Source organism: Scleropages formosus, chromosome 24 (genome assembly GCF_900964775.1).
Source record: "Scleropages formosus chromosome 24, fSclFor1.1, whole genome shotgun sequence".
Taxonomy (NCBI): domain Eukaryota; kingdom Metazoa; phylum Chordata; class Actinopteri; order Osteoglossiformes; family Osteoglossidae; genus Scleropages; species Scleropages formosus.
The window spans coordinates 8,105,243-8,130,825 of record NC_041829.1 but is presented as its reverse complement, the minus strand read 5'-3'; the positions used below and the strand labels follow the sequence as shown (position 1 = coordinate 8,130,825).

Genomic DNA, 25,583 nt, shown 5'->3' with positions numbered 1-25,583 from the left:
CTATATGCTGATCAGCCACCATCCTTTCATCCATTTACCACACAAGTGGAGAAACTAGCATTGGTCCAAGTGAGCATACAGGGTAATCAACAGGTCTCATGCAATAAAGAAACTCAATGGCCTTGACACAGCAAAATGGAAAACAAAGAACATGGCTTTAATGACTAGTTGATTGAAAATGTGAAATTGATTCGTTTCCTTTGGATGAGCGAAGCAAATAACTTCTGCTCAGCCACTGCTAGCCAGCAAAGGTCAAATAAGGCAGAATACAGAACCATTTGGTTTTTGTTCCGACAATGTCTAAACTCTTTAGACATCTGATCATTAAAGGGGTGGAGGTTCTGCAGAATTCCTAGTAATTGAACAACAGAAAGTGGCATTTCATTTCCTTAATGATGGTGTGATATATTTACTTATACAGCGTGATAAATGATTTTGTAAGCGCTAATTCGTTTATGACGTTTGATTTTTAAGCACTCTCCCCATTGTGCCCCTGTGATCATATTTGTCACTGGTACAAGCAATTTTCATTGTAGATGAATGTCACTGCAAGCACTATAAGTATTCCAACACTTCCAAATGCTGTACAGTAATCGATGTTAGTGGTAATGATATTTTTTGCAACAGGCAAACTTTTCAATGAATAAAACATAAACTACAATGAATACAGCACCATCTCTGCAATGGGTTACTCAACACTAGGGAGCGACTACAGACTAGCACAGATATGTGCTTTTCTGAATAAATAACCCTCCAGTAAGAAGCCCATTATAAGCAGGAAGGTATAAATATTCATAAATCTCAACTCAGTACCTTTAAATATTTATAATAAAGAAATCTAAGTATTTTGACTGAGGAAAAAGGTAATATTTTTTCTCACTTTGACATCTGTAACAGGGTTTTGAAATAGCTGACTGCTCAGACTACATGTGGGTATAGCATTGGCTGAGGAAGAGTCAACAGCTAAAAAGACAGTACAGCAAAAAGCAGTGATATACAGATGTACCATAAATGAAAATATCAACCAGAATTACCTTGATCGACACCAAAAACTGCCCTCCAAATATTATTGCAACATTTTCACGGTATGTCTTTAACACCAGTGCGTTGCCACTTATTGGTAGTGAATTACCATAAGGTGGATGTACAATTTTTTGGCTTTGTGGGAGTTTATTTAGCACAGTTATATTCATTTTATCATGATATTTAATTCTTCCTACCAATACCTCCAAATGGTTATGTTGTTCCTGTTAGATAGGCACTACCGAAAGAGCACTGAACAGCTTGTAACTACTCGGATGTTACAAACGCATGTAATGTTTCTGCCCCAGGAGTTCACCCAGGTGTCAGTTATTTTTGATTATTACATTGAAGGATCCTAGACACTGAACAACATTATGTAAGGCTGTCATGGGGTTTGGACTTCATAATAATTTAAGAGCAGCAGTAGCACTCAACCAGGAATGTAAAACTGTGATCAACACACTGAAAGATATCATTGGCTGGAGTGTCAAGGGAAGGGAGGTGAAGAGAAGGGAAGGGAAGCCTCCGACATAGTGATGAGATCCTTCCAAAAGTCATGATGTCTAGCAGTAGGTTCTAGAACCGAGTGATTATCAACGTTTAGCACGGTGAATAAGGAGATTAGGCGCCTTATTTGCTTTCATTGCCCTTGAACCATGAACCATATTGCATTGCATGTTGCTATATCACTTCTATTCCAAAAATTAGACTGTATCTGTGACATAATCATAGCCAGCTGCGAGTAAAGCTAAATCTAACAGGAAGCTATTGTAACTGCATCACAAAGAACTTCCCATAACAATGGATTGAGCCTACAACTAAAACAACTTCATAAAAATTCACTGTCAATGGAATACATTTCACACCCACCCCTCTTGTAGCCCATCTGTATTGCCGTATTTTCAGTTTTTCCACTGATAGTAACACTTTAAGGAAGCTATCACCATTGCCACCGTAATGGTGGAAAGTATGAAGAAAAAGAGCGAGAGCAGTGCAGAGACATACGTCTTCCATTCTCTGGATTTCACGCAATTAATATGATTCGAATTGGGATTAGTGGGAGTTTTGCATAAGGACACAATAATGGAGAAGGCTTTTAATACAGTGTGATTGATAATGCTCTTACAGAGCCTTTAGCACAAAATAAAATGGCTGCCATGTTACTCCATCACACCAAAGTGCAACTGAATTTGTGCTGAACGGTGGCAGTAGTCTTTTGCGTGTCCTCTAATTATGCAATAATGGATTTTAATGCCGCTTTGTACCTGAAATACAGTGTCACATCTCGTGTTGTCCATAAATCATCAGTCCACCACCTATCCATCCTTTACCTCAGAGAGGGAGCATACATACACTGTCTTATTGTTGGTTCTGCTGTTCATTTTGGAGGGAAAATGTGTAAGAACAGTGCAATGGACAAGAAAAAAGAAAAATAAAACATCTCCTGCTGTGTTCCTAAGGCTAAGCGTGAAGCAATCCTGATCATAGCTTGGATGGGAGACCTGCAGAGCGAAAAAAGCGGACCACGTCTGCAAGTCATCAGGCGGTCTATGCAGAGGCACTCCAACAAGTCATAATTCATAGCTTCATCATCACCATTGTCATCATCATCAGGGTTCTACAGCACCTGTGCATACCACACCTTCACTGGTGATGCTGGGTGGGTGAAAGAAGGGCTCTGCCAACAAAAGAAATTAAATGCAATGGTCTCTTCCATCCAAAAGCAGCAGGTGATAAACGCAAATATGTATGAAAGAATCAAAGCCACTGCAGCACATCGATCCCGCCTCTTTTCTGTCTTCGTTCACTTAAACTGAACTAAAAAAAATGAATGGAAACGAATGAATGGAGTCTGTTTGTGTGCGACATACAGAAATGTATCTTTCCTTTGTAGTCATCTTCTAGATCATTTTCATAAGCACAGCAGAAATATATTGGAATATATTTATACAGTTATAGATTCTTTTAAATTTTATTTTAACCCTTCCGGCTGGTTCATTCGTCTTACTACACGACTCAAAAGATCAATACATAAAAGCCGTGTGGACGTAGCGCGTACTACTATTGTTAAACCTCACATTGTGTTAACGCGCCGGTTTTGCTTGGACGTGACAGCGTGTTAAGTACTTTCCGAACGTGTCGCGCTCGGTCGGGGGCCGTGCGTGGATGGAGCGAATGAATGAACCTGGGTGCCTCCTGCTCCGCCACACACTGACTCCCCACGGGGATCTGCTGAACCTCCGGAACTGAGGCTCCCTCTCCATTCATGTCATGCTCACAGGTGCAGCATCGGCTCCAGCATCAGTTACCAGTACCAGTACCAGCAGCATCAGTATCAGCATCAGCATCAGCCCCGGGTCCGCCGCGCATCGCTCCAGCTGTGAGCGCCAGCATCGGCACCATCCCGGCAGCACCGTACCTGTGAGCCCCTCCTGCGGCTGCGGGGCGCTCGCCTCGCCCGGGGACCGCGGCGGCGACTCGTCGCTCTCGAACAGCTGGTTCACCTCGCCCTGGGCGCCCGACGCGCCGCATCTGCCTTCCTCCTTGGAGAAGGAGGTGACCCTGAACCGCTGGCTCATGCTCGCTCCCGACAGCAGCCCGCCGGCGGTCTGTGCAACAATTCGCCTTCTCGATCGGGACCGCGGCTGGTGCGCCCGCGCGCGACTGCCTCCCGAACAGCCAGCCAATCAATCAATCAATCAGTCAGTCAGTCGACGGAGCAATCGATCGATCAGTCAATAAGCGCCGGCTGGTGCCCGCCTTCTCTGTACAAGAGCAGATTTGTTTTCTTTTATTCTCTTTTGTTTCCTAAAAGTGCAGTGCGGCTCCTTTGGCTGTTGGTGGGAGATACTGAAGAGCAGGATTTCACATCAACCGGTGTCCGCGTCCCAGTCGCAGCATCTGGGTCCTAGAGCCTGGGATGGAGTAGGAGCATGGAGCATCGGGGGTGGGGAGGGAGGATCAATAAAAGGTGGGGTGAAGGGTGGAAGGTGGGTAGATGGTGGGAGTGAAGGATGGAGAATGCATCGTGGGGGTGACAGAGGACAAATGATAAACAATGGATAGATGGTGGGGTGGAGGATAGATGGATAGAGGATGAAGAGTAAATAGTTGGGAGTGGAGAGTAGATGGAGGAGGGGAGGATGAAGGATGGATGTTAGGAGGTAGACAGTGGAGGATGGAGCACTTTCTAGGGATTCTCATCTCCATTTTTCATTCAATAAAACACCTGGACTGCAAGACATATCCACCATCGTACCGTTTTTGGGCGCATGATGAAATAAATCAGTACCCCCACCAAAAACTTTGTTTTGCATTTACACATTTACAGCAGAAGAAGTATTTATGATTTCCTGACATATTCATAATGTCTGTATATGTAGAGAAATAAACTACAAAAATGCAGCAGCATTTAGCAGAACCCCCAAAAAGCTACTCTATTTTCAACTGGCTTTAAGTTTTGCACTAATATGAGATTGTACAAATAAATATATACATTTTGGGCCTTAATTCTAAATTGCGATGTCTTGCAACATTTCAGAACTGTATTGATTCCATGTAGAAAATCTAGAGAAAATTTAAATTGTTGAAACTATGTGCTGCATAGCTATACCCATCTAATTATGCACTGCTGAGTGTGTGATGAATTTTATCAGAGAGCATTTGTCTTAACAAAATGTACAGAGACCTAAAGAAAAAATTCTGGTAACAGAAAAAGATATATAAAATGCATTGCAAAGAAGAAATGTTTTCCATTACATTTAATCAACTATACATTTCTCAAAATGCATGTACAATTAGATGCATTTGTTTTTAGCCAACATGGCATCTCCATTCATCATTAGTAACTAAGCTGAAAATGGTTTAAAACTCCCTATTTTAAGATGACAGATTCCTGCATTGCACTATTAATTAAGAAAAAATTCTGGTGCATCAACTGAGCATTACTTCCTGTTATTATACATTCTATAAAAAAGAATTTCTAATCCTGCATGTAGAATTGAGCAAACTTTATCATGCCTTCAACATACTGTAACAAATGTATTCTTTATACACCTTTTCAGTGAAAATTCTTGTTATAGAATTTAAAAGAGAATACATAAAAACTAAAAAAAAAAAAAAAAAAAAAGTTGAAAAACAAAGAAGCATCTGTCTTCAGAAAAATTATACAAAAGGTCTACAGGTACAATTATGACAAATGCTGTCATAATTATAACCTCCTGAGACCTAGCATGCATTTCTCAGAAGCTGCCTAAGCCCCATGCTCAAATATATGACATCATTTAAAAGCATAAAATGCTCCCTATACGGTGCATTACGATTGTAGCACATAGTTTGGAAGATAGATTTAAAATGTGCCCTCAAGTGGACAAAAATTACTGAGTCCTAGGTGACATAGTAAGTGTTGATATGGATTCATATTGTGTGAGTGTATAAAATACAAAATTAAGCAGCAGTTCACTGCACAAATATGCAATATGCTGTTTGGCAGATGCAAAAATTACAATGATGTATAGCAGTATTTGGAAATTGTCTTTTTAATAATTGATTTATAAAAAGGAAAACCATTTCAGAACTAAACCCACAAGTATTGTGTGTAATACTGAATTTTTACAAGATGGCAAAAAAAATGAAAAACCAGAGATGGTAACAGTGTAAAAGTGAAGAGATGCAGAGAGTGTTAACAAAATGAAGAATTATCAGGGGCATTATGCATCACAGATTTTGTTTCACTGCTACAAAGCAAGAGATTAAATATCTCTTACTACGCCTAAAAATAATAGCTGGAGGGTTCTTTGGAGTCACTAAATCTACATCATAAACCATAGTCATTTCATTCAGAGAATCGCAGTTTCGATAATAATCAACCAACTTAAAATGAGTTTGATGCTTTTAAGAATAAGATGAAACACAGGCAAGCTATCCAAACATCAAATTTATTAAAGCATTAAATGATGGAATGTTTAAAGTTTTATTTACATTTATTTGTTTAGCATACACTTTTCTCTAAAGCAATTTACAGTGTTGAGTTATTTACCATTTATACAGCTGAACAATTGCTCAAGAGTACTAGAGCTGGAGATGAGACTCAAACCTGTGACTTTTGGGTCCAAATGCAGCCGCTTCAACCGCTATGCTACCAGCTGCTCCCATTTTATAATTTCCAAGCCCCAACTTCCTAGTCAGGACTGGAACTCGCATACATTCTCTGACTCGAGAGAGCAGTATTGAAGTAGCTCTTGTTAAACTTGAAGAAACAAACTCAAATTTATTGTCTATTAATGAGAACATATTTAAGTGATAAATGCACAAAACCCTCCGGCTTTCTGACAGCTTCTCTGAAAAGTTAGTCGTGAGATGAGAAAAAAAACTGATGAGGGAATGAGCTGAAGTCCTACATGAAAAAGATGAAAACTGGAAAGGCTGAGGAGAAGGATGTTTTAAAAACCAGAAACTTGTAACAAAGAGACCTACTGTAGCAAGCTTGAAAAATGAACTTAAGCAGGGTTACTCCAATAAAAACACTGAATTGTATAAAACTATACAACTGTATAATTCCCTCTGGGCAAAATCAAAACCAACAGCCAGAGACATTTCTGGAGAGGAGCGCAAGCAAAACAATAAAGCCTTTTCTTTCTTATCTTGGTTTTCTTCTGTATCAAATTTGAAAAACTCACATACAAACATTAACATTTCAACTGCAAAATTTGCAAGAGTTCTGGAATGTTTCATCACCTTTTTGGAACTTTTTACAAAGCGCTACATGACTTCCCCTGCTAAACATTATAATACCTTGTCCTTACATTGTTAAACAGAACAATCGTATCTCATATGCATTTACCTTAAACTGGACATCACACACACATGGCTGATACAATTCTTCTGTGTAACAACTAACATGATAAGTGGCCCTTTTTAGTGGACGCTGGATTATGAAAGTGGGTGGACAGATAGTACTTAGCAGTGGTATTAAACATGGGGAATAAAGGATCTTTCGGGGGGGCATCCAAAAACCTAATCCCCTCCTTTGTTTTCTCACATATTTCCCATCATTCCTTGTTGACCAGCCCCATCCATAAAGATATAAGATTCACTGCTTCTTCATTCTCTGTGCACCAGTTCCTTTCCTTCATTTCATATATTTATTCTTAACGGCATCACTCACATTTTAAAACATATGAATTAAAGTAATGCCACAGCACAAACTTGTCCCCTTTTTAGATAATTTACACTTATTTCTACCCACTGCTTCCGTTTACTGCATTTTAACTGGGAAAAAAAAAATATTTGCTGACGCGATTTAATGTTCAACTCCAGTAAACAGTTAAACAGTAAAATGTTCCCCCTCCAGTTTGTGTATTAAGACATTTTATCACTGTACAACTGTCTGTTAAACTGTACAAGTTGCCTCTGCGAACGGTAACCAGTTCAGGTGTTAACTAGCTGTATTATGTATATTACTGTATGATACTACTATTATTATTACATTTTGAAGCAACTACGAAACACCCAATTGTCGATATCTTCCAGTCCAAATAACCATATTTTTTCTCGACGAGAACATTACTGTATCATGCTGAAATTAGATTACCCACTGTTTAAACACACGCACTGTCAGTAAGCTAAATGTGGCGTTTGAGTCGTGAGTTTGTATAACTCTGTATGAACCCCAATTTAAAACTGTGTGTAACTGTTCAGTCTGTCTGACAGTTTCCTTTGCGCGAGTCCGATCACACTGACTACTAAGCTTCTACGACGCATTCTGTTACCCAGCTCTGTAAAAAATGTAGGCAAATCGTGTAGGTAAAGAATCTGCTCACTGCTCGCAAAAGAAAATACCCAACAAGTGACTGAAACACAGTTTAAGACACAACATGAAATGATAACCCGTGAGACATTTTGGGCTGCGCAACTACTAAGACAGCCCCAGTTCCAGTATCAGTCCGCTCAGAGCCGTGTTCTTCCGCCTTTCGAACCAAACACACCTACCGTTTCTTCTGCCCAAAACAATAACATGATTTCGTTACATCAGCCATACTTCAAAAATAATTTAGCCAACATTTGTAAAAATTACACGAGTTATTACCATAATGAATGTAGGTGGAAAGAGTTACATATATTTTAGGAACGCGAACTTAGAAGTCTAAAAGTGCAGCCGATAAATGAGTTCCGGTTGGCGTCCTGAAGCAGCCGGGGGAACGTTGATGGCGTCCAGTTAGAATGCCGGAGCGGTTATCTTTTTCCGTCCATCGCGGTTTTTGAACGGACGGTGGAAGCGGAAACAAGCCAGCGCGAAATTCGAGGTGAGATTTTAAAAAAACTATTTCAAGAGGCGCGACGGGTGGGAACAGGTTGTTAAAATGTTTTCTTCTTCAGTGAGGAAGCGGGATAAGGCGGTCTGGCCGAGTCGGAGAGGCCCTCCGGGGGTCCCTCCGCCTTCGATAGGAGTTTGAAGACTGCCTGAATCGAAAAAGGACAAGGCAGGAAAATGGCGGCGCGGAGCAGGCAATGGGGCGGGCAGCACCGAGCGCGCGGGCCGCGCGGCTCAGCGATCACGGCGGGAAGCGCGCGCGGTTCGCGGTTGTTACTTATGACGGGGCCGGGCCGCGCCGTGGCGAGCGTTAGCGCTCCAGTAGAACCGAGTTACTACACTGAGGCACACCACTACCACCGCCCCTATGGCGGACTTGAGCTCTAGTCTAAGCACCCGACTCGATTTTGACAACCTGCCCAAACGTGTATGTGAAGGAGATGTCAACATACTGCTTTGAGTCACCTATTTACACACCGCGTAGACGTGGTCGGGAGTGTGACTGAAACCGACCTGTTATGTCCTTACGCAGTCCTTACCCTACCTTGTTAAATTGCAAACCTTCATATTTTCACACATCATGTCAACTGATTAGTCTATAAACCCAGTTATTTTTTTAGTGTTGTGGGTGGGTTTCTGTGCGCTTCTTCTTCTACTGTTGAAATTCTGTTTTTTTGCACGTAAAAATTGGTTTTGCTGGTGTCGAAGTGGAATAACGTATCATAAAATGCACGTAAAGTGTCTTGTCATAAACGTGTTTAACCAGATGATCAAGTCAGATGTCACTTGGGCCATTTCTGAAATGTCATTTGTTCACCCAACACTGATCATTAAATTAAATGTTATCTTGTAGTATATTTAATGACACAGAAATTTTCAATTTTTTTAAATATATAAAATAAAGTAAAATTTTTCACAGTCTTGTTCAGTCATTTTACTATAATACATCAAGTTATACCAGCTCAAGGTGCTGAAATGGTGTAATTCAATAGTAGCTTTACCATATTTTTGAGTGTGGACTGGGGGATACACTGATACACTGAGGCCTTGGTGTTGCGCTATTGTAGGGTCATAACCCGCTGGAATCAAGATTTATTTTCGCATAAACTTTTAATAATACTTCAAACAGTGTTTCCACACAATGTGGGACCTGCTGGTTGAAAAAAGTGAAAACAAATGTATAAAGTCACACCAAATTATCTGATGTCCCAAAAAAACACTATATACCGTCAATTTGTAGAGCTGGATCTCTTTCTTAGAATTTGGCACCATCTGCTATTATTATCTATGATATTGCTATTTGAATTTCACTTCTGTAGGCACCTACTTGAGGGATGTGAACCAGCAACATGATTTTGTCAGACACATAAGATGAGCTTTGCTAATCCCATGTCTGCGTCTGAATCTTTCTTTTGTTTTTTGTTGATGCACTCTTGTTTACTGTGTTTCGTGTCACTTCAGAGAAAAGCATTTGATCAATAAGTACCTGTAACATTTAAATGTAATGGAAAATGTGGGTTTAAATCTTTTTAGAATGAACACGGGTTTACACCTTACCTTTGGATTCAGGGCATTCAGGTTTAAATAACTGAGAAGTTTGAAAGCCGCATTGATATTAGCAGGCCAAAAATATGTGAATCTTAAATAAAAATCCATCTGAACTTGCCTCTTGATTGTGAGTTGTAGACCGATTAAGGGAATTTAATGGAGGACATCAGATGTTCTGTTCAGAATAAAGTAGGTATTAAAAAAAAAAAAAACATTATTTAAGTAAAGAGTGGATGTTTGTACACCAAGATTTTGTGTATGACCAACATCAAGTACTATATAGATACAACCTGAATGGAGTTGTCAAACTCGCTACGTGCATTACAGCCTTCTCTCTCTGAAATTGCAACCCAAGGGCAAAATGGACTCTGAGGAGAACGAGGTGGAAAGCAGCAGTGATGCGGGTCCGTCTGGCCTGGAGGAGCCCTCAGAGAGCGGCATGGGCATGGAGTCATCGGAGGCTATGTCCGCTGACAGTAGCGACACGGCCGCAATGCCCACCATGGCACCAGAATCGGACTCCCACGTGGGCCAGAGTTCGGAGAGGCTCGTGGTGGGTCTTGCGGATATCACTTAGCTGATAGTTTCTCTCCCCCATAACACATCTGTACAGATACAGTAGAACTACCCCTTGGTAAATCAATTTAAGCAGCTTCGTGTTCAAACAGTACACTGTAATTCACTTTCGAGAAAATCCAACCACTTGTCCCGCACGGGGTCGCGGTGAGCCGGAGCCTTACCCGGAAACACGGGTCGGCAGGGCCAAAGGGGGAGGGGACACACCCAGGACTGGGTGCCAGACTTTCGCGAAAACTGTGAGATAAATTAATACATGTAATTGTAAGTTCCTTTCCTCAAACTTGGGACAGGAGAATTGCTTCTGGAATCTGAACCCACAAATGTCTACATTTCTTGGGCCAAATATATAAAAGAGCAGCATGTGGTTAATTGGATGCATTTGTCGTGTGAAGGTTCCTGGTTCCACACACACACACATTTTCAGAACCACTTGTCCCATACGGGGTCGCGGGGAACCGGAGCCTACCCGGTAACACAGGGCGTAAGGCCAGAGGGGGAGGGGACACACCCAGGACAGGATGCCAGTCCGTCGCAAGGCACCCCAAGCAGGACTTGAACCCCAGACCCACCGGAGAGCAGGACTGTGGTCCAACCCACTGCACCACCGCACCCGCTTCGGTTCCTGGTTCCAGTACGAGGATAATCCCTACTGTTGTACCATTGTACTTACATATCGACCATATTAAAGGGTAGAATAGTACGTTTGGATTTAATCAAGCAAAGCATATATCACCTTGCTGGGATCTTCATGTGCCTCACATCCCTTATATCACTTACTGTGTCTTGCCCCACTGAACGCTTCCTGTATGACCTCGGCTGCTTGTGTTTAGGAGCTTATACCTGAGACCAGCTCTAGCACCGACGTACGAGCAGTGGTCCATCTCCCCGACTCATCCTCCGTGGCACAGTCCACCAGCGTGTCCAGCGTCTCCACGGTGACCCAGTCAATCTTGGTGTCCGAATCAGCCCAGGTGCTCGTCCACTCCAGCGTGGTGTCAGACGGAGGAATGATCGTGTCGGACTCCACCGCCTCCACTTCGTCGGACCTCGGCTCTGCTATTGACAAGATCATCGAGTCCACTATCGGTCCTGACATCATGAATGGTAAAATTAAATGTGATTTCTCTTTTGTGGGAAATAACAGATGGTACGGTATTGTTACAACATTTTAAACGTGTTTCTCTGAAGTTAGTGGGATTCACTCTAGGCCTGTCTCTGTGCTACAGGTTGCATTGCGGTCACCAGTGCTGAGGATGGAGATGCTGAGACCACGCAGTATCTTATTCTTCAGGGTCCTGATGATGGTTGGTTTTCAAACACTCTGATTTATACATTGCAGTTTTTTGTAATTTTATTACTCCCAGTTTGTTACTTACGCCTTTATCACATCAGCGGCACAACTTCTGATTGTTCGATTTACCCACTTACGCAGGGTATTTTTATTGGAGTGATTTGGGGTTAGTGGTGTCACCAAGGTTCTACAGCAAGAATAGGGTTTGGGATATCCTTTAGGTTAGGGTTATGCTACCCTCCCTGCAGGTTCTTAAAAGACACATTCTTAGTTTCACACCTGTGTTTCTCCTTCCAAGGTGCTGCTATGGTGTCTGAGATGTCTTCCAGTCGCATCACCATTGAAGCTTTGGCGGAGGGTCCGACCTCGACTTGCCTGGACCAATCCGATGTGGTGGAGGTTCGAAGAGTGGTGCTCCCCGATCATGAGGCTTTGGATCCTGACCTGCCTGACCAACCGGGACATTCAGGTTATGTGGAGCAAGAAGACAGCATCGGAACGGATGGCACACATCGCTTCCAGGGCCTGGACTGCAGTGGGGAGGGACCAGACCAGACACGGCCATCCCACTATATCGAGTGTAGAGCCGACAGGCCCGACAACTCGGAGCGACATTCACGGAGTTACCAGGGTCACGAAGAAGAGCCCGGTCCGTCACACTGCTCTCGCTACCCTGTGGGTGGTGCCGGCCCCTCAGGGAGGCTGCACCAGTCCCACTATCTGGACGGTCCAGGGCCATCCCAGCAGCATTCGCGGTACATTGACTGTAGCACGGACAGCTCAAGCCAGCCACCAGACTACGCAGAGTGCGTGACCGGCGGGCCAGACCAGACTGAGAACTCCCAGTATATGGAGTGCTGTGTGGATGACCCAGACCAGACACAGAACTCGCAAGACCAGCCCCACAACTCCTGCTACATCGAGTGCAGCGTGGCCCAGGGGTCTATCTACATGGAGGAGAGCTCCCTGGATTGCCCAGACCAACCACAGCATTCCAGCTACATGGAGGTCAGCGTTGCTGTGGACGACCAACGACCTGATCAGCCAGATGGCTACCGCTATGCAGAGGGTAGCGAGGACCAGCCCAGCCAGTACCCGGTGCGGCCCAACCGGACTGTCTCACTGGAGGGTGGAGAACCTCCAGAGGGCAGTGGCTGTTCAGAAGCCCAGGGCAGCGGGGCTGTGGGGCCGGGCCCACCAACAAGCCTCAGGGACCAGCCCCCAGACCTGGCGGAGCTCGAGGAGATGATGGAAGTGGTGGTTGTACAGCAGTTCAAGTGCAAGATGTGTCCGTACAAGAGTGTCTCGAAGGACACCCTAATAAACCACATGAGGGAAAAGCACTTCAAGAACACAGGTACGATTCCTACACCCCTTCCTCTCTTTTCTGGGTTTCCTTCTTGGTCCTTTTGATGAAATGATCGGCGGCTATCTATCACACGCACGCACGCAGGTGGTCCACCGCCGAAAAAAAGGGGACGAGGCCGGCCACGCCGCTGTGACTCAGTCGCCCCACAGAAGCCCGAGGTGAAGGTGGAGGAACCGGTAGTGGCAGAGGAGGAAGATGACGATATTGTGGATGCTGGCGCCATCGACGATGCAGAAGGTGGGCGGAGGCAGTGGCATCATGGTAATAAAATAAACGGGGCAACATGAGTAGCAAACATGGCACTGACTTTTTTTTTTTTTTTTGTGATTTTGTTCTCCAGATGATAGTGACTATAACCCAGCTGATGAAGACTGCAGGGGACGCCAGCCAGCCCTTCTCCGAAGCACTCCTTCGTCATCATCCCTCTCGCAAGAGCGCCCGCGGCGCAGAGTGATTCGCCCCAGCAAGTTCCCTTACTACACAGGCAGCCGCCGTAACCAGAGTGCGTCCGTAAAAGAAAAATATAGTAAACTGTTTACTGTTACTGCTGCGTTTTCTGTTTTGCTTTGTGTTATATTTGTATTTGATTTCTCTTTCTTATTTCAGAAGCAGCAAGCAATACTAGAGCAGCAGCTGAGGAGAGTAAGAATGTGGACTCTCAAGTAGCCGAGGAGGCGAGCTCTTCTGGGATGGACAACGGGCCCATGTCCTCGGGAAATGAAAATGGAGCCGAACCTGGCGTGAGTCAGTCGGATTCTGAGAACAAGGATCCATCATCAAATACGGGGCCGGAGGAGGTTGATTGCTACCCTCGGAAACGAGGACGCCCTACAAAGCAGTTTCTTCGAAAGAAGTACAAGAAATACATAAACCGCAAGTAAGAGCCCATCAGCGGGGGGAAAAAAGAGGTTTTGATCCATGGCTCGGTAAAAAGTAACACTTTTTTTTTTTTTTTATTTTCCCCAATTTTTCTGTCTGCCTTGACAACAGTAGGTATTACAAATCCTTGAAGCCGTTGCTAAGGCCCCACAACTGTCGGATCTGTGGATCCCGATTTCTATCCCAGGAAGACCTTCGCTTCCACGTTGACTCTCACGACGGCGATGACCCCGAGCGGTTCAAGTGCTTGCAGTGTAGTTACCGGTGTAAGCGCTGGTCATCACTGAAGGTGAGGGCAATGATTTCAGTTTTACAGTAATCTGCACATATGGGCATTCACTGCAAAAGTGTCCTCTCAAAAGATGTTTGTTTGCCATGGATATGTATTGTCAGTTAATACTGTCCAAATGCACTGACTCCTGAACTTGAAAAAAAATTAAGGACAGAAGGGTACATAATAATAACATAAAACACTGGACAATGTTTGATCAACGATTCAGAGCACAACTGATCATAATCAGAGCCAGTGTATTTATTTTTAGTTGTGTGAGGCAAAAGTGTGTGTTTGTTTTGCTTCTGCAGTCACATGACCTGACTTGTTCCATTGACCATTGTTTGACTGCCCAGGAGCACATGTTCAATCACGAGGGAACGAAGCCCTACAAGTGCGAGGAGTGTGACTACAGCAGCGTCTACAAGAAGGATGTGGTGCGACACTCGGCTGTGCACACCAAAGACAAGTAGGAGCCACATATTAACAGTCACGCCTATGCATATTTTCCTCTGGGATTAATGCTTCCATTCATTGTTATTTTTTCCTCACATTTTTGCATTTTTATAAAGGTAGGGTAATGTTCTGTTTTAACACTTCTCTTGCCCTTTGTCGGAAGCAGCAAGCATTTTTACATATAATTAATATTTTCAGTGTGTCATAGCCCGCTATATTTGTATGTAGTGAAGTGTTATTGTGTTTTGATGCTGATGTAGTTCCTTTCTCACTTTCAGGAAAAAGAAGACAGACCAGGTGATTTTTTTTTTTTTTTTTTGAAAGAACTTTTGCTTTCGGCAGATGGGAATCACAGCTGGTTGCCCATTGCATGATGGGTATGGTCACTAGACATTAGTACATACATAGCATAATAATATCCTCAAAGTATAATAGCATAATAAAATCCTCAAACATGTTATTGCTAAGTTAGGACAAATTCATTAGCATCTGAGATGAACAAGTAGGTGCCACTTATATATGCTGCAAAAAATGGTGTCATGTTGTACAAAAGCTATATAAAACCAATGTGATTTATATTTACATTTCTGCATTTGGAAAATGGTTTTATCCAAAGAAACAGAGCTCAGAGTAAACAAAAGTGCACCCCAGACAAGGCAGAAGACGGAGTACTATCTGCTTATTCAATGCTGCCTGTGTCATAGCACACAAGTTCCAGTAGATACAGGTGAAAAGTGATGTATGAATTGGAAAATGAGTAGATAAAAGCTTGTCGGTGGTGAGGGACTAACCTAATAGGTTTCAGGAGTTTGGGAGGGAAACAGCCTTGAAAGAGTTTTAAGACCTTTCTTGAATGCTGGAAAGGACTCAGCAGCTCTGAGAGATGGAGGAGCTCAGTCTGCCATATTGAGACCAGAACCAATAATGATGGAATCTGACTGTAGCAAAAAATCTAGACGAAGGAAACAAAAATGCATCAATATTTCCTTTTGTGGTGACCTTTCTAAATGCACGACCAAGCCCATCTTCAGTGGTTTAAATCAGTAACAATGTTTATGATGTTTTCTGAAGCATAACTTTCATTATGAACTGTTTTCTAACTTTAGCTTGACAAACTTTTTACAGTGTTTGCTTTTCATGTTATAGAAGACTGGTATTGGTCTCCTGCAGGTCCCCAGGGTGGTGCAGTATCTGTGCCCCGTGTGTAACAGGGTGTATCCCATGCAGAAGCGCCTGACACAGCACATGAAAACACACAGCACGGAGAAACCGCACATGTGTGACAAGGTGAGACACGTTAAATGATTGATCGGGGTAATTTATTTCATAAACATATGGAACGGTCATCATCTTGTCCTTGATCACCAACACTCAGGAACCAGGAATGGGGGTTTAATTAATCTGGTCCTACATCCCTTCTCTGTTTGGCTGCTCTTTATCGCCACCTAATGGTTGGGTGGAGAAATGCAGGTGACATTCATTGTACAACACATTTTTGAAGACATGAGGAAAATTCATTTAAAAAATAAACAAACAGAAAAATGTTGATTTCGAAATTTTGTTCTTGGATGTTTGTAATGTGACAAGCAGTGTGTCCAGATGGTAAATAGCTCACCTGGATCACCAAGCTAATTTTTATTAATTTAATCTACAACAAAATGCATCTGCACCTGTCTTTTCTTTATGAAGTAGAACTATCAAATTACAAAAAACAGTTTTTAATTCCATACGCTGAGGGGTTCGTATCGGAGCAACAGCAGCACTTACGACAGCACAGCTGGAGACATAAGGTAGATGTCCGCCAGACTGTTGCAGCAGATGGTGTGAACTAGTCTCTCCCTGTTGTCTTTTTCAGTGTGGGAAATCCTTCAAGAAACGGTACACTTTTAAGATGCATCTCCTTACACATATCCAGAGCTACGGGAACAGCAGGTATGAGCAAGGCTTGTTTTTTCTTTTGGTTTTGTTAGAGTATGGTTTTGTTGGAAGTGTACCTTTGAGATATATATATATAATATATAACAATTTTTTATTTCCCCCCTCCATGCCAGATTCAAGTGTGAATTCTGCGAGTACACCTGTGACAACAAGAAACTGCTCCTCAACCACCAGCTGTCACACACGAGCGATAAGCCGTTCAAGTGCGACTACTGCAAGTACTCCACCACCAAGGAGGACTTCCTAGTGTCCCACATTGCAATCAAACATACAGGTAAGCCCTTGCAATGCTGCTGCATGATTTTACCGCTGCCTTTTAAGGCCACTATACTCACTGTACTTTTGACCTTTTGTACCTTTATTTTGTAGAAAGGTTTTCTTGCTTCTCTCATTTTTGAGGGTTTATGGACTTAGCTGCACACTTCCTACCTATAACAACTTGTCAATTACATTTATTTTTTAGCAGTTTTTCCCAAAATGTCGTACAGCATCGCAAAGAAAATTGCACTTCACGACAGATTTATAGATACTGACATGAGTGTTGACGCACAGTTCGTTTGTCTGACACCACTATTGCTAGCACACATTACACAAGTATCTTCCTCTAGAATTGAGTTTGATAGGAAGTGCAGAGGTGATTGTGACAGATGGTCTGATGCAGGATTATCAGCAGAGAAGTGGGTGCTTTCAGTCCCTTTTTGAATATTGAGAAGGATTCAGCAGCTCTGAGGGGGAGAGGAAACTCATTCCACCACATCAGAGCTGAAAGCAAGAAACTACAGACTTTTGATTTTGGACCTCTTGTGAGTGGGACCACCAAGCAGCTGGAGTGGAGGAGTGCAGCACTCTTGCTTGAGTGTTGGGAACAATCAGGTCCTGTAGGTAGGTGGTGGCTCTGAAATATTGCTTTCCTCATCTCCCAGGGGAGAAGCCATTCTCCTGTGACTTCTGCCACTTCATGACGAAGCACAAGAAGAACCTACGATTGCATGTGATGTCGCGCCACCCTGATGAATTTGAGGACTGGCGCGTCACGCACCCGGAGGAGCCCCCTCGTCGCCGCCGACCCTTTTTCACACTGCAGCAGATCGAGGAGCTCAAGCAGCTGCACGACCATATGCAGGTTGTGCAGGAGAGCACCCGCGCCCCCATCGTAAGGCTGTGGGATGTGGGTGAGGCTGAGTGGGCAGGGTTGTCACCTGAAGGGCGGAGCCTCATTCAAACTCCTGCCTTTTCTTTGTTTATAGGTATGCCAGGTGCACCCCATTGAGTTGCAAGCACTTCAGACAATGGAGAACGCCGCTGTTTCTCAGGATTCCCTGGGCAACACCACCATCATCTATGAACACGGTTGGTCTCCCACAGTGCAGGGTGTGGGGTTTGAATGAAGCTATTCTAGCTGTGAAAGACATGATCTACTGAGCTTTTCCTGCAGCAGTTGAGGGCAGCGGGTGGCATAGCGGTTAGGGGCACCATCTTGAACTGGAACACAGGTTCAAACTCGCTCCTGCTCTAGTACTGTTGAGGTATTCATTGTGAACTGATACAGCACAAACTGCCAAGCTTTATTAATGGGAAAAAATCACTGTAACCAGTACCTAAAACGTTGTAAGTCACTTTGGAGAAAAGACAGCAAAAAGAATTAATATCAGTGTAATTTCATGGATCAAAAATACTAGAAACTGAAAGCCATTGGCACAAGAAATAGAAAAGTGAACCAATAGTTATTCATGACAAAATAGTATGGTAGTTACTGGTTAATATTTTTTCTGAGCTATGGGTATGTTTACATGTTTAAGTATGAAAAGCTCTTCATTCCAACGTAATAACCAACTCATTGCCAGACTAGTGAAAGTGTGTGCGGGTGTGTTTGCGCACATGTTGTATCCTCTGTATCACAGATGGCTCCAGGATTTCGTGTGTCATAAGTATCCTTGTGCTCTTCCCGTGCTCACTTGCAGGAGATGACTCCGAGTTGTCAGCCCAGAATGCGCTGGACCTGCTCTTGAACATGAGCACCCCCCGCGAGCTCGTGGGCAGTTCACTGCAGGTACTGTAGTAGTTTACCTGGTCTTCCTATTACTTGCAAAGCACAATCCACTAGATTTCCTCAAAATGACCACGGGGTTAACCTGTGACCTGGTATACTGGCAGCACACTACCAGACAGCAGCAATATTTTCATCTTTCAGTCATATTTAAAATGAGTACAAATATGCTGTCTCAACTGTTGTTCAGTACCACTTTTTTAGTGATTATTCCCATAAACATGTACCGTGACACCGAGGAACACCAGACACGAGCTGGACACGCGTCATCCCCAGGAGTAAGTCGTGATGGGTTAGATTTGCAACCCCTCCCCAGGTGGCCGTGCTGAAAGCGGATGCGGATGGTTCCACGCCGGGGGAGGCCGACTCGGCAGGGCAGCCCCAGAAGGTCGTGACCTTCCATGTAGCCGAGCACGGGGACGTCATGGCGACTGCCCCCGTAGATGATGTCCCTGTGAGCGCCTATCAGGGCGCTGGGGACTTTGCGGTCTCAGAGCAGGTCGGGGAGGAGATCCACAGCTCTGCTGCTGTCTACAGGTACCCCTTGCCACATAGGGTGGCACCAGCATGTGCCTGGCTTGACTCCCAGCTGAACACATTATTGTGACTATTCATATTTACATCATGTTTAACCAAAGCTTTTCATCAGGAGCTAAATGAATGATGATTATATGTGTGGGAAGTTTACTTCTGTTGATGTTTTAGCTGATTAATAGTAAGGAGGTGTTGTCAAAGTGCTTCTTACATCATCTGAAAACACCCCCTGCATGTTGCCATGACAGCGATACGGAAGGCAGCCCTGGGGCATCTCAGTCCGTGGTGGTGAGCAGCGAATCTCTCTCCAGTAACATGAAGGAGCACAAGGGCAAGTACCACTTGACCTCGGGAATCGAAGGAGACGTTGTGCAGCAGGTGGAGGTGAGCTCTGATGTCACATGGTCACGTCACGCTGTGGTTTTACTGGAGCAATTGCCAAGCAGAATGAGTACCTCTGGGAGTTCTGATCTTTAATGTTTTTATCCTCCCCACTTTCTTTGGCATGTCCCAGCTGAGCACGGAGGAGCCCAGCTCCCCTCCTGCATCCCCCTCCCCCCGGCAACAGGTGAACTCAAAGCGCTTCTCTTGCCGCATCTGCATGGAGTCGTTCCACGGCCGCTCCGACATGGAGAGCCACAAGAGAGCGCACGTGGACCCCACTACCTTCAAGTGCCCCGACTGCAATTTCACAGCGCCCTCCTGGCCAGAGGTCAAGGTGCGTCCTCAACCCCAACTGCCACAGCTCACTTTGCCACTCCTGATTGGTTAGATTCTGTTTCTTGAGATCTGTGTCTGTCTTTCAATCCAACCCAAATTAACCCCAATATAAAACTGTGGGGGGAAAAGAGGGATACAGAGTCCTTAACAACCAGGGACTAATGCTCACCGCTGAGAGGTTAAAAACCACAAAGTTGAACATTTCAGTTACTTAGAACCCGTATTTTCAGTTCATCCTTTCTCAGGATGCAGAACATAAAAAGAATTGTAAAGGTGCCGACGTGTGTTAAACGGCACAGCCAAAGTTTGTCCACAACAATAAGAAATGTTGAGAACACAATGTGTGAAGTTGACTACGCTTGGATAACCTTTCTGTTGCCTTCCCTTTGTAACCGCAGACACACATGGCCATGCACGCGTACCTGCGACCCCACAAGTGCGCACACTGCAGCTTCGCCTCGAAGAACAAGAAGGACCTGCGGCGGCACATGATGACACACACCAACGAAAAGCCCTTCGCCTGTGAGGTCTGCGGACAGAGGTGCAAGGACGATCGTTATTGTTTACGAAACTGTATGTTAAAGAGCTTGTTGACCCTGAGATGTGTGCTTTCTTGACTGCTCTGTTTAAAAATGTGGTGTTTTGAGGTGTAACATGACCGCCCCTGTACCTCCTCCCCATGCAGGTTCAACCGTAATGGCCACCTGAAATTCCACATGGAGAGGCTGCATAGCCTGGAGCCGCCTGCACGAAAGACACGGTTGGGCTCCTCGCAGCAGGCCATCATCGTCAACACGGATGAGGAGGCACTGGCCAGCCTTCAATGTGAGCACCCTCCCTTCTCTACTGTGTTTTACAGTGCTTTTCCTTCCCACTTTGATCATCTACCAGTTTCCCAGTCAATCCGGTTCCCTTTAGAAGGAAACGTTTACACCCTGGTAAACTCAGGTGGGGTAAATCCAGGCACACACCTCCCACACCTCCTTCTAAGATACCTGTTTCATTGTTCAGCCCAGCAACGCCATATCACACCTGGGGCAGGATGCTGGCTACCAATGTTCTTCTAGCAGCCCATGTACCACCTAACTCTAATTCGGGATCCATTATGAAGTATTGCACATTGCTGATACACATAAATGCCAAAACTACTGCAGGTCAGCAGTTGTTTCCATTTAGCATGAGCTTTTTCTATTTCATGCCTCAATAAATTCACTCTTTACACCAGTGTGGTTAATTTCCAGTTGCATTCTTCTAATCAGTGGTGTAATTACAAGCTTATCTCACCATTTTATTTGGCCTTTATGGGCTTGACTTAAGCAACTGGACTAGCGGCTTCCTGCCACATCTGCCCAACCTTGCATGATGAGCATGATCATCGAAGCAGCTTACCTTGTTCCTTGACCCCTGTGTCCTCAGCAGCTTTACAGGCTGGACAGACGGTGCTCACCTCGGAAGGGCTCCAGCAGGCCTTGGCACAGGAGCACATCATCGTGGCCCAGGAGCAGAGCATCCCGAACCAGGTACAACGGCCAGCCCAACTAGGTCTGCAAGGGCTTTTAATAGTACTTGGTTTCATGGTCTTGGTCTCAGCTCAGCTGTCATGGACAAAAGTATGTGAAGAAACTGCCTGCAGCTCTAGATGCATCAAGGTCAAATTGAAGCCAACTTAGTTTTATGGTCCTGGATATGAACTGGCACTGGAGACGATTCTAATCTGTTTTCTAGGAGGAAGCCACGTATATCCAGCAAATTACCACAGTGGATGGACAGACCGTACAGCACCTGGTCACGGCAGAGAACCAACTGGCTGAGGTGGAGTATGACGTCCAAAAACAGCACTGACTCCAGTGAGCTTCTCAGGGCAATGAAGCAGTGACCAAATGGCACCAGCTCATTGTTTCTGGATGCATTTTTGTTCCCTCACTGAGGATCTCTGTTGCCATGTAGTGAACACTACAAAGTAACAAATACTCGGGAGAAGCTCCATTGGCTGTGTTCTTCTGCCTTTTTAATTCAGGTATCATTCATATAATCTTTTTGCGTTTTTCTTTTTTGACCACTCCTGTGCACCATCACTTCCCCACAGGTCCAGTATATAATTTCCCAAGACGGGGTGCAACACCTGATCCCCCAGGAGTATGTAGTGGTTTCAGAAGGAAACCACATCCAGGTAAGACACATGGAGACATCTGTGTGTGAACCTGGCCTTGTAACCTGGTGCCAGACATTGACCGCATGATGAATTTCGGTCTACAGATGCAGGACGGACAGATCGCACACATTCAGTATGAGCAGGATGGAGCATTCCTGCAGGAGCAGCAGGTACAGTCTCAGTGGCCAATGTCAGACATCTAAGGCACCATGACTTCTTTAAATAACCCTAAGATCAATGCAGCAAGTGGTTTAGTTGTTAGAGCTGCTGCCTTGCACTCCACAGACTCAGGTTTGGATCCCACCTCGTACCCTTGATCATGATACTTAACCCTGAATTGATACAGTAAATATTATTCGGGTTAAGAAATTCTAAGTAGGATAACATTGTAAGTCGCTTTGAGGAAAACAGTCAGATAAACGTATAAACAACTAAATAACTAAGATTAGGCCTGATAAGTGTATAGTTCCTGAACTGTAGCCTGTGGTCATGGATGTTCTTACCCAAAACCACCTTCTCTCTCTCTCTCTCTCTCTTTCGGCCCACTCTTGTCTCTTTGTTCACCTAGATCGCCCTGAGCCACGACGGACACATCCAATACGTGCCCATCAGCTCTGAGCAGCAGGTCGTGGGCCAAGAGAATGCTGAGGTCGCTGCCCACTCAACAGTGACCGGTACCCTGTTTCTTCTTAATTTAAATTTAAGTTGGGCGGCAGGTGGTTTACAACTGCCACCTTGCAATCTGAAGGTCCTGGGTTTCAATCCCTACTCCTGCTGTAGTACACTTGGGCGATGTACTTACCCTGAAGTGTTACAGGTCACATTGATATAGCTGTGTACATGAATAAATACTATTAGTGGATAAATACATTTTATCTGATGCTTTTCTCTAAAGCAACTTACAATGTTAAGGTTACAGTTATTACAAGCTATTACAGTTATTTACCCATTTATACAGCTGGGTGATTTTACTGGGGCAATGTAGGGTAAGTACCTTGCTCAAGGGTACTACAGCCAGAGGTGGGGATCAAATCTGCAACCTGTGGAGCCAGAGGCAGTAGTTCTAACCACTACGCTACCAGATGTCCTCTATTAGTAACAATTAGTCCCCTAAATATTAGTAACAAGCTTATTGTACAGACTTGTAGTCACCTTGCACTGCTCATTATTATTATTATTATTATTATTATTATTATTGGGGGGGCGCGGTGGCGCAGTGGGTTGGGCTGCAGTCCTGCTCTCCGGTGGGTCTGGGGTTCGAGTCCCGCTTGGGGGGTGCCTTGCGGCGGACTGGCGTCCCGTCCTGGGTGTGTCCCCCTCCCCCTCCGGCCTTATGCCCTGTGTTGCCGGGTAGGCTCCGGTTCCCCGTGACCCCGTATGGGACAAGCGGTTCTGAAAGTGTGTGTGTGTGTGTGTGTGTGTGTGTGTGTGTGTGTGTGTGTATTATTATTATTGAGTGGTACAGTATTGGGCAGCTGGTAGCATCAGAATCCCACCTCCAGTTGTATAAATGGGTAAATAATTTTAAGTAGCTTTACAGAGTTGGTTGCTTTGGAGAAAAGCATCAGATAAGTGAATAAATGTAAATGTACAGGACACTTTTAGCATAGTAGGTAAAGATTCAAACTTCTGCAGTAATAATATCCAAGTAGAGTGAAAATGTGACTTTTTTTTTTTTAAATGTAATTTCTTGATCTAATGTTATGACGAAGCATCCGCCATGTACAGTGCAATAATAAAGTCGCCCCCCCACCAGCTGTAGTGGATGCAGCCGTGGCACAGGCACAGACGGTGTATGCGGCCGAGGCCACGCCGGAACAGCTGGAGCAGATGCAGCAGGAGGGCATCCAGTACGACGTCATCACCTTTACGGAGGAGTAGCGGCGCACACCATCGCTTCTCGGTTCCTGCACTTCTTCCAGTTGCACGGCTTACGAACAAGCAGTTGGCTTCTTGTGCTTCTTAACCGCATTTAATCACAATTTGCGTGGGTGTTGCTTAGGAAAAAAAGCGGGAATGGCCTTTTTCTACTTCTGATTGACTGAGAACACATCGGGCTCCAAGTCCAGGATGGTTCTGCAGCTTCTTTGGAAATTTCTACGTAGGGGGTTCTCAATGTAAAATAAAATTAAAGAAATACTGTAAATAAGAAAGACCATGTTGGACGGAGGATGGCTCTCTCAACATTTCTGATGAATCCTATAGTGTCTCTGTAATATAATTATTCATACTGTTGCCTCTATCTCGTTTTGAAGACTTTTTTGTTTTGCAACTTTTTGGGACACCTGCTTATTACAGGCTGACCCGAAATGGCACAACGTGAACAAATATATCCATGTGATTCTGGGTGTGAGTGTATGGGGGCTAGAAAGGATCTCTTTTGACTGGGTTTGTGCGTTTCCTAAACTTCACTAAGAATGACACGAGCCATTTCCTACAGGGGGGCGAAGAAAAACATGGCCCATAAGCCCGTGTTATATTTTACTTTGTGGCTGTACTTCATAAACTCTGCTTTGTGAATTGCTGCATATGAACTAAAAGCTAATACCAAAGACTTTCATTTTGCAACAGACACAATAAAAACGAAAAAGTTACGATACAATTTCGGTTCACGTTAAAATTGCAGACATACATATGTTGTAAAAAAAGATGTTGAAATGTATCATTTAACAAAGAAAAATGTTTTATTTATTTGGACTATTTAGGATCAGCAAAAATACAAATGTTTGTGTATATGTAGGGAAACTTCTTAGTGTTGCATTAATTCTGTATCATTAATGACATGAACTGAATTTTGTGACACACCACAAACTCAAAATGATTTCTGTGTTTATCATAAATAATTGATAATCCTTCCTAAATGACTGCACTGCATATTGTTATTCTATTTAATCTGACATTCTTGACACCTGAAAAAATGGTCATATGTTGACATCACATAATGAAAATTTTGTGTTGTAGGTACCAAGCAATCGCACTCAGCTGGATGTTCTTGGGGGTAATTCACTCAGCAGTTAAAATGCAATTAGAATAAAACACTTCCTGAACATGCTTCAAAATTGTTTTGCCTTGAATATGATTTCCAGTTCACTTATTTTATATGTTAATTGTAATAATTAAGCAGTAAGAACTCTGTTTGTAAAACAAACATCAGAACTGAATATGAATTTGGTAGTGATAAAAGGCCTACAGTGGGTGGGAAAAACTGTATTAATTATTAAATTCATATTCAGCTGCTTAAAGACAAGGATCTTGAGAACATCTCCACTTCTTCTCGGAATGCTGCTGTACACCCAGTGGGCGGCGGAACATCGGAAGCCTTGAGATCGCTGAAGGAGGGAATGGGGAAGCCAACTCCACCCTCAGTGCTGCAGAACTTCCCATGAAGGTGCAGTGATCAGATGATCGGGGAACTCCTTGAAGGTGTTTCACTTCATCCTGGTCTTTGTGAAACCAGTGATAAA

At 44.0% G+C, this 25,583-nt stretch overlaps 1 protein-coding gene across 4 annotated transcripts; it reads left to right on the top strand.

Moving 5' to 3' along the window:
* Positions 1-6,748: 6,748 nt before the first annotated feature.
* On the top strand, positions 6,749-24,815 carry znf335 (zinc finger protein 335). Of its 4 annotated transcripts, none has more exons than XM_018756053.2 (28): positions 6,749-8,327; positions 10,239-10,436; positions 11,293-11,566; positions 11,689-11,766; positions 12,052-13,110; positions 13,207-13,359; positions 13,463-13,624; positions 13,729-13,999; positions 14,116-14,290; positions 14,629-14,741; positions 15,007-15,025; positions 15,899-16,015; positions 16,584-16,660; positions 16,780-16,940; positions 17,590-17,819; positions 17,914-18,016; positions 18,628-18,716; positions 19,030-19,250; positions 19,496-19,631; positions 19,762-19,965; positions 20,366-20,508; positions 20,653-20,792; positions 21,384-21,487; positions 21,693-21,779; positions 22,054-22,137; positions 22,224-22,289; positions 22,688-22,793; positions 23,876-24,815. In XM_018756053.2, exons 2-28 carry the CDS (start codon positions 10,245-10,247, stop codon positions 23,998-24,000), a joined length of 4,689 nt encoding a protein of 1,562 aa, XP_018611569.1. In that variant the 5' UTR covers positions 6,749-8,327; positions 10,239-10,244; the 3' UTR covers positions 24,001-24,815. The 4 variants fall into 4 exon arrangements, with proteins under 4 accessions (XP_018611569.1, XP_018611568.1, XP_018611567.1 ...); XM_018756052.2 differs by having other exon boundaries at positions 14,113-14,290; positions 21,387-21,487; positions 23,876-24,814; XM_018756051.2 differs by having other exon boundaries at positions 10,211-10,436; positions 14,113-14,290; positions 23,876-24,814.
* The last annotated feature ends 768 nt before the right edge of the window (positions 24,816-25,583 follow it).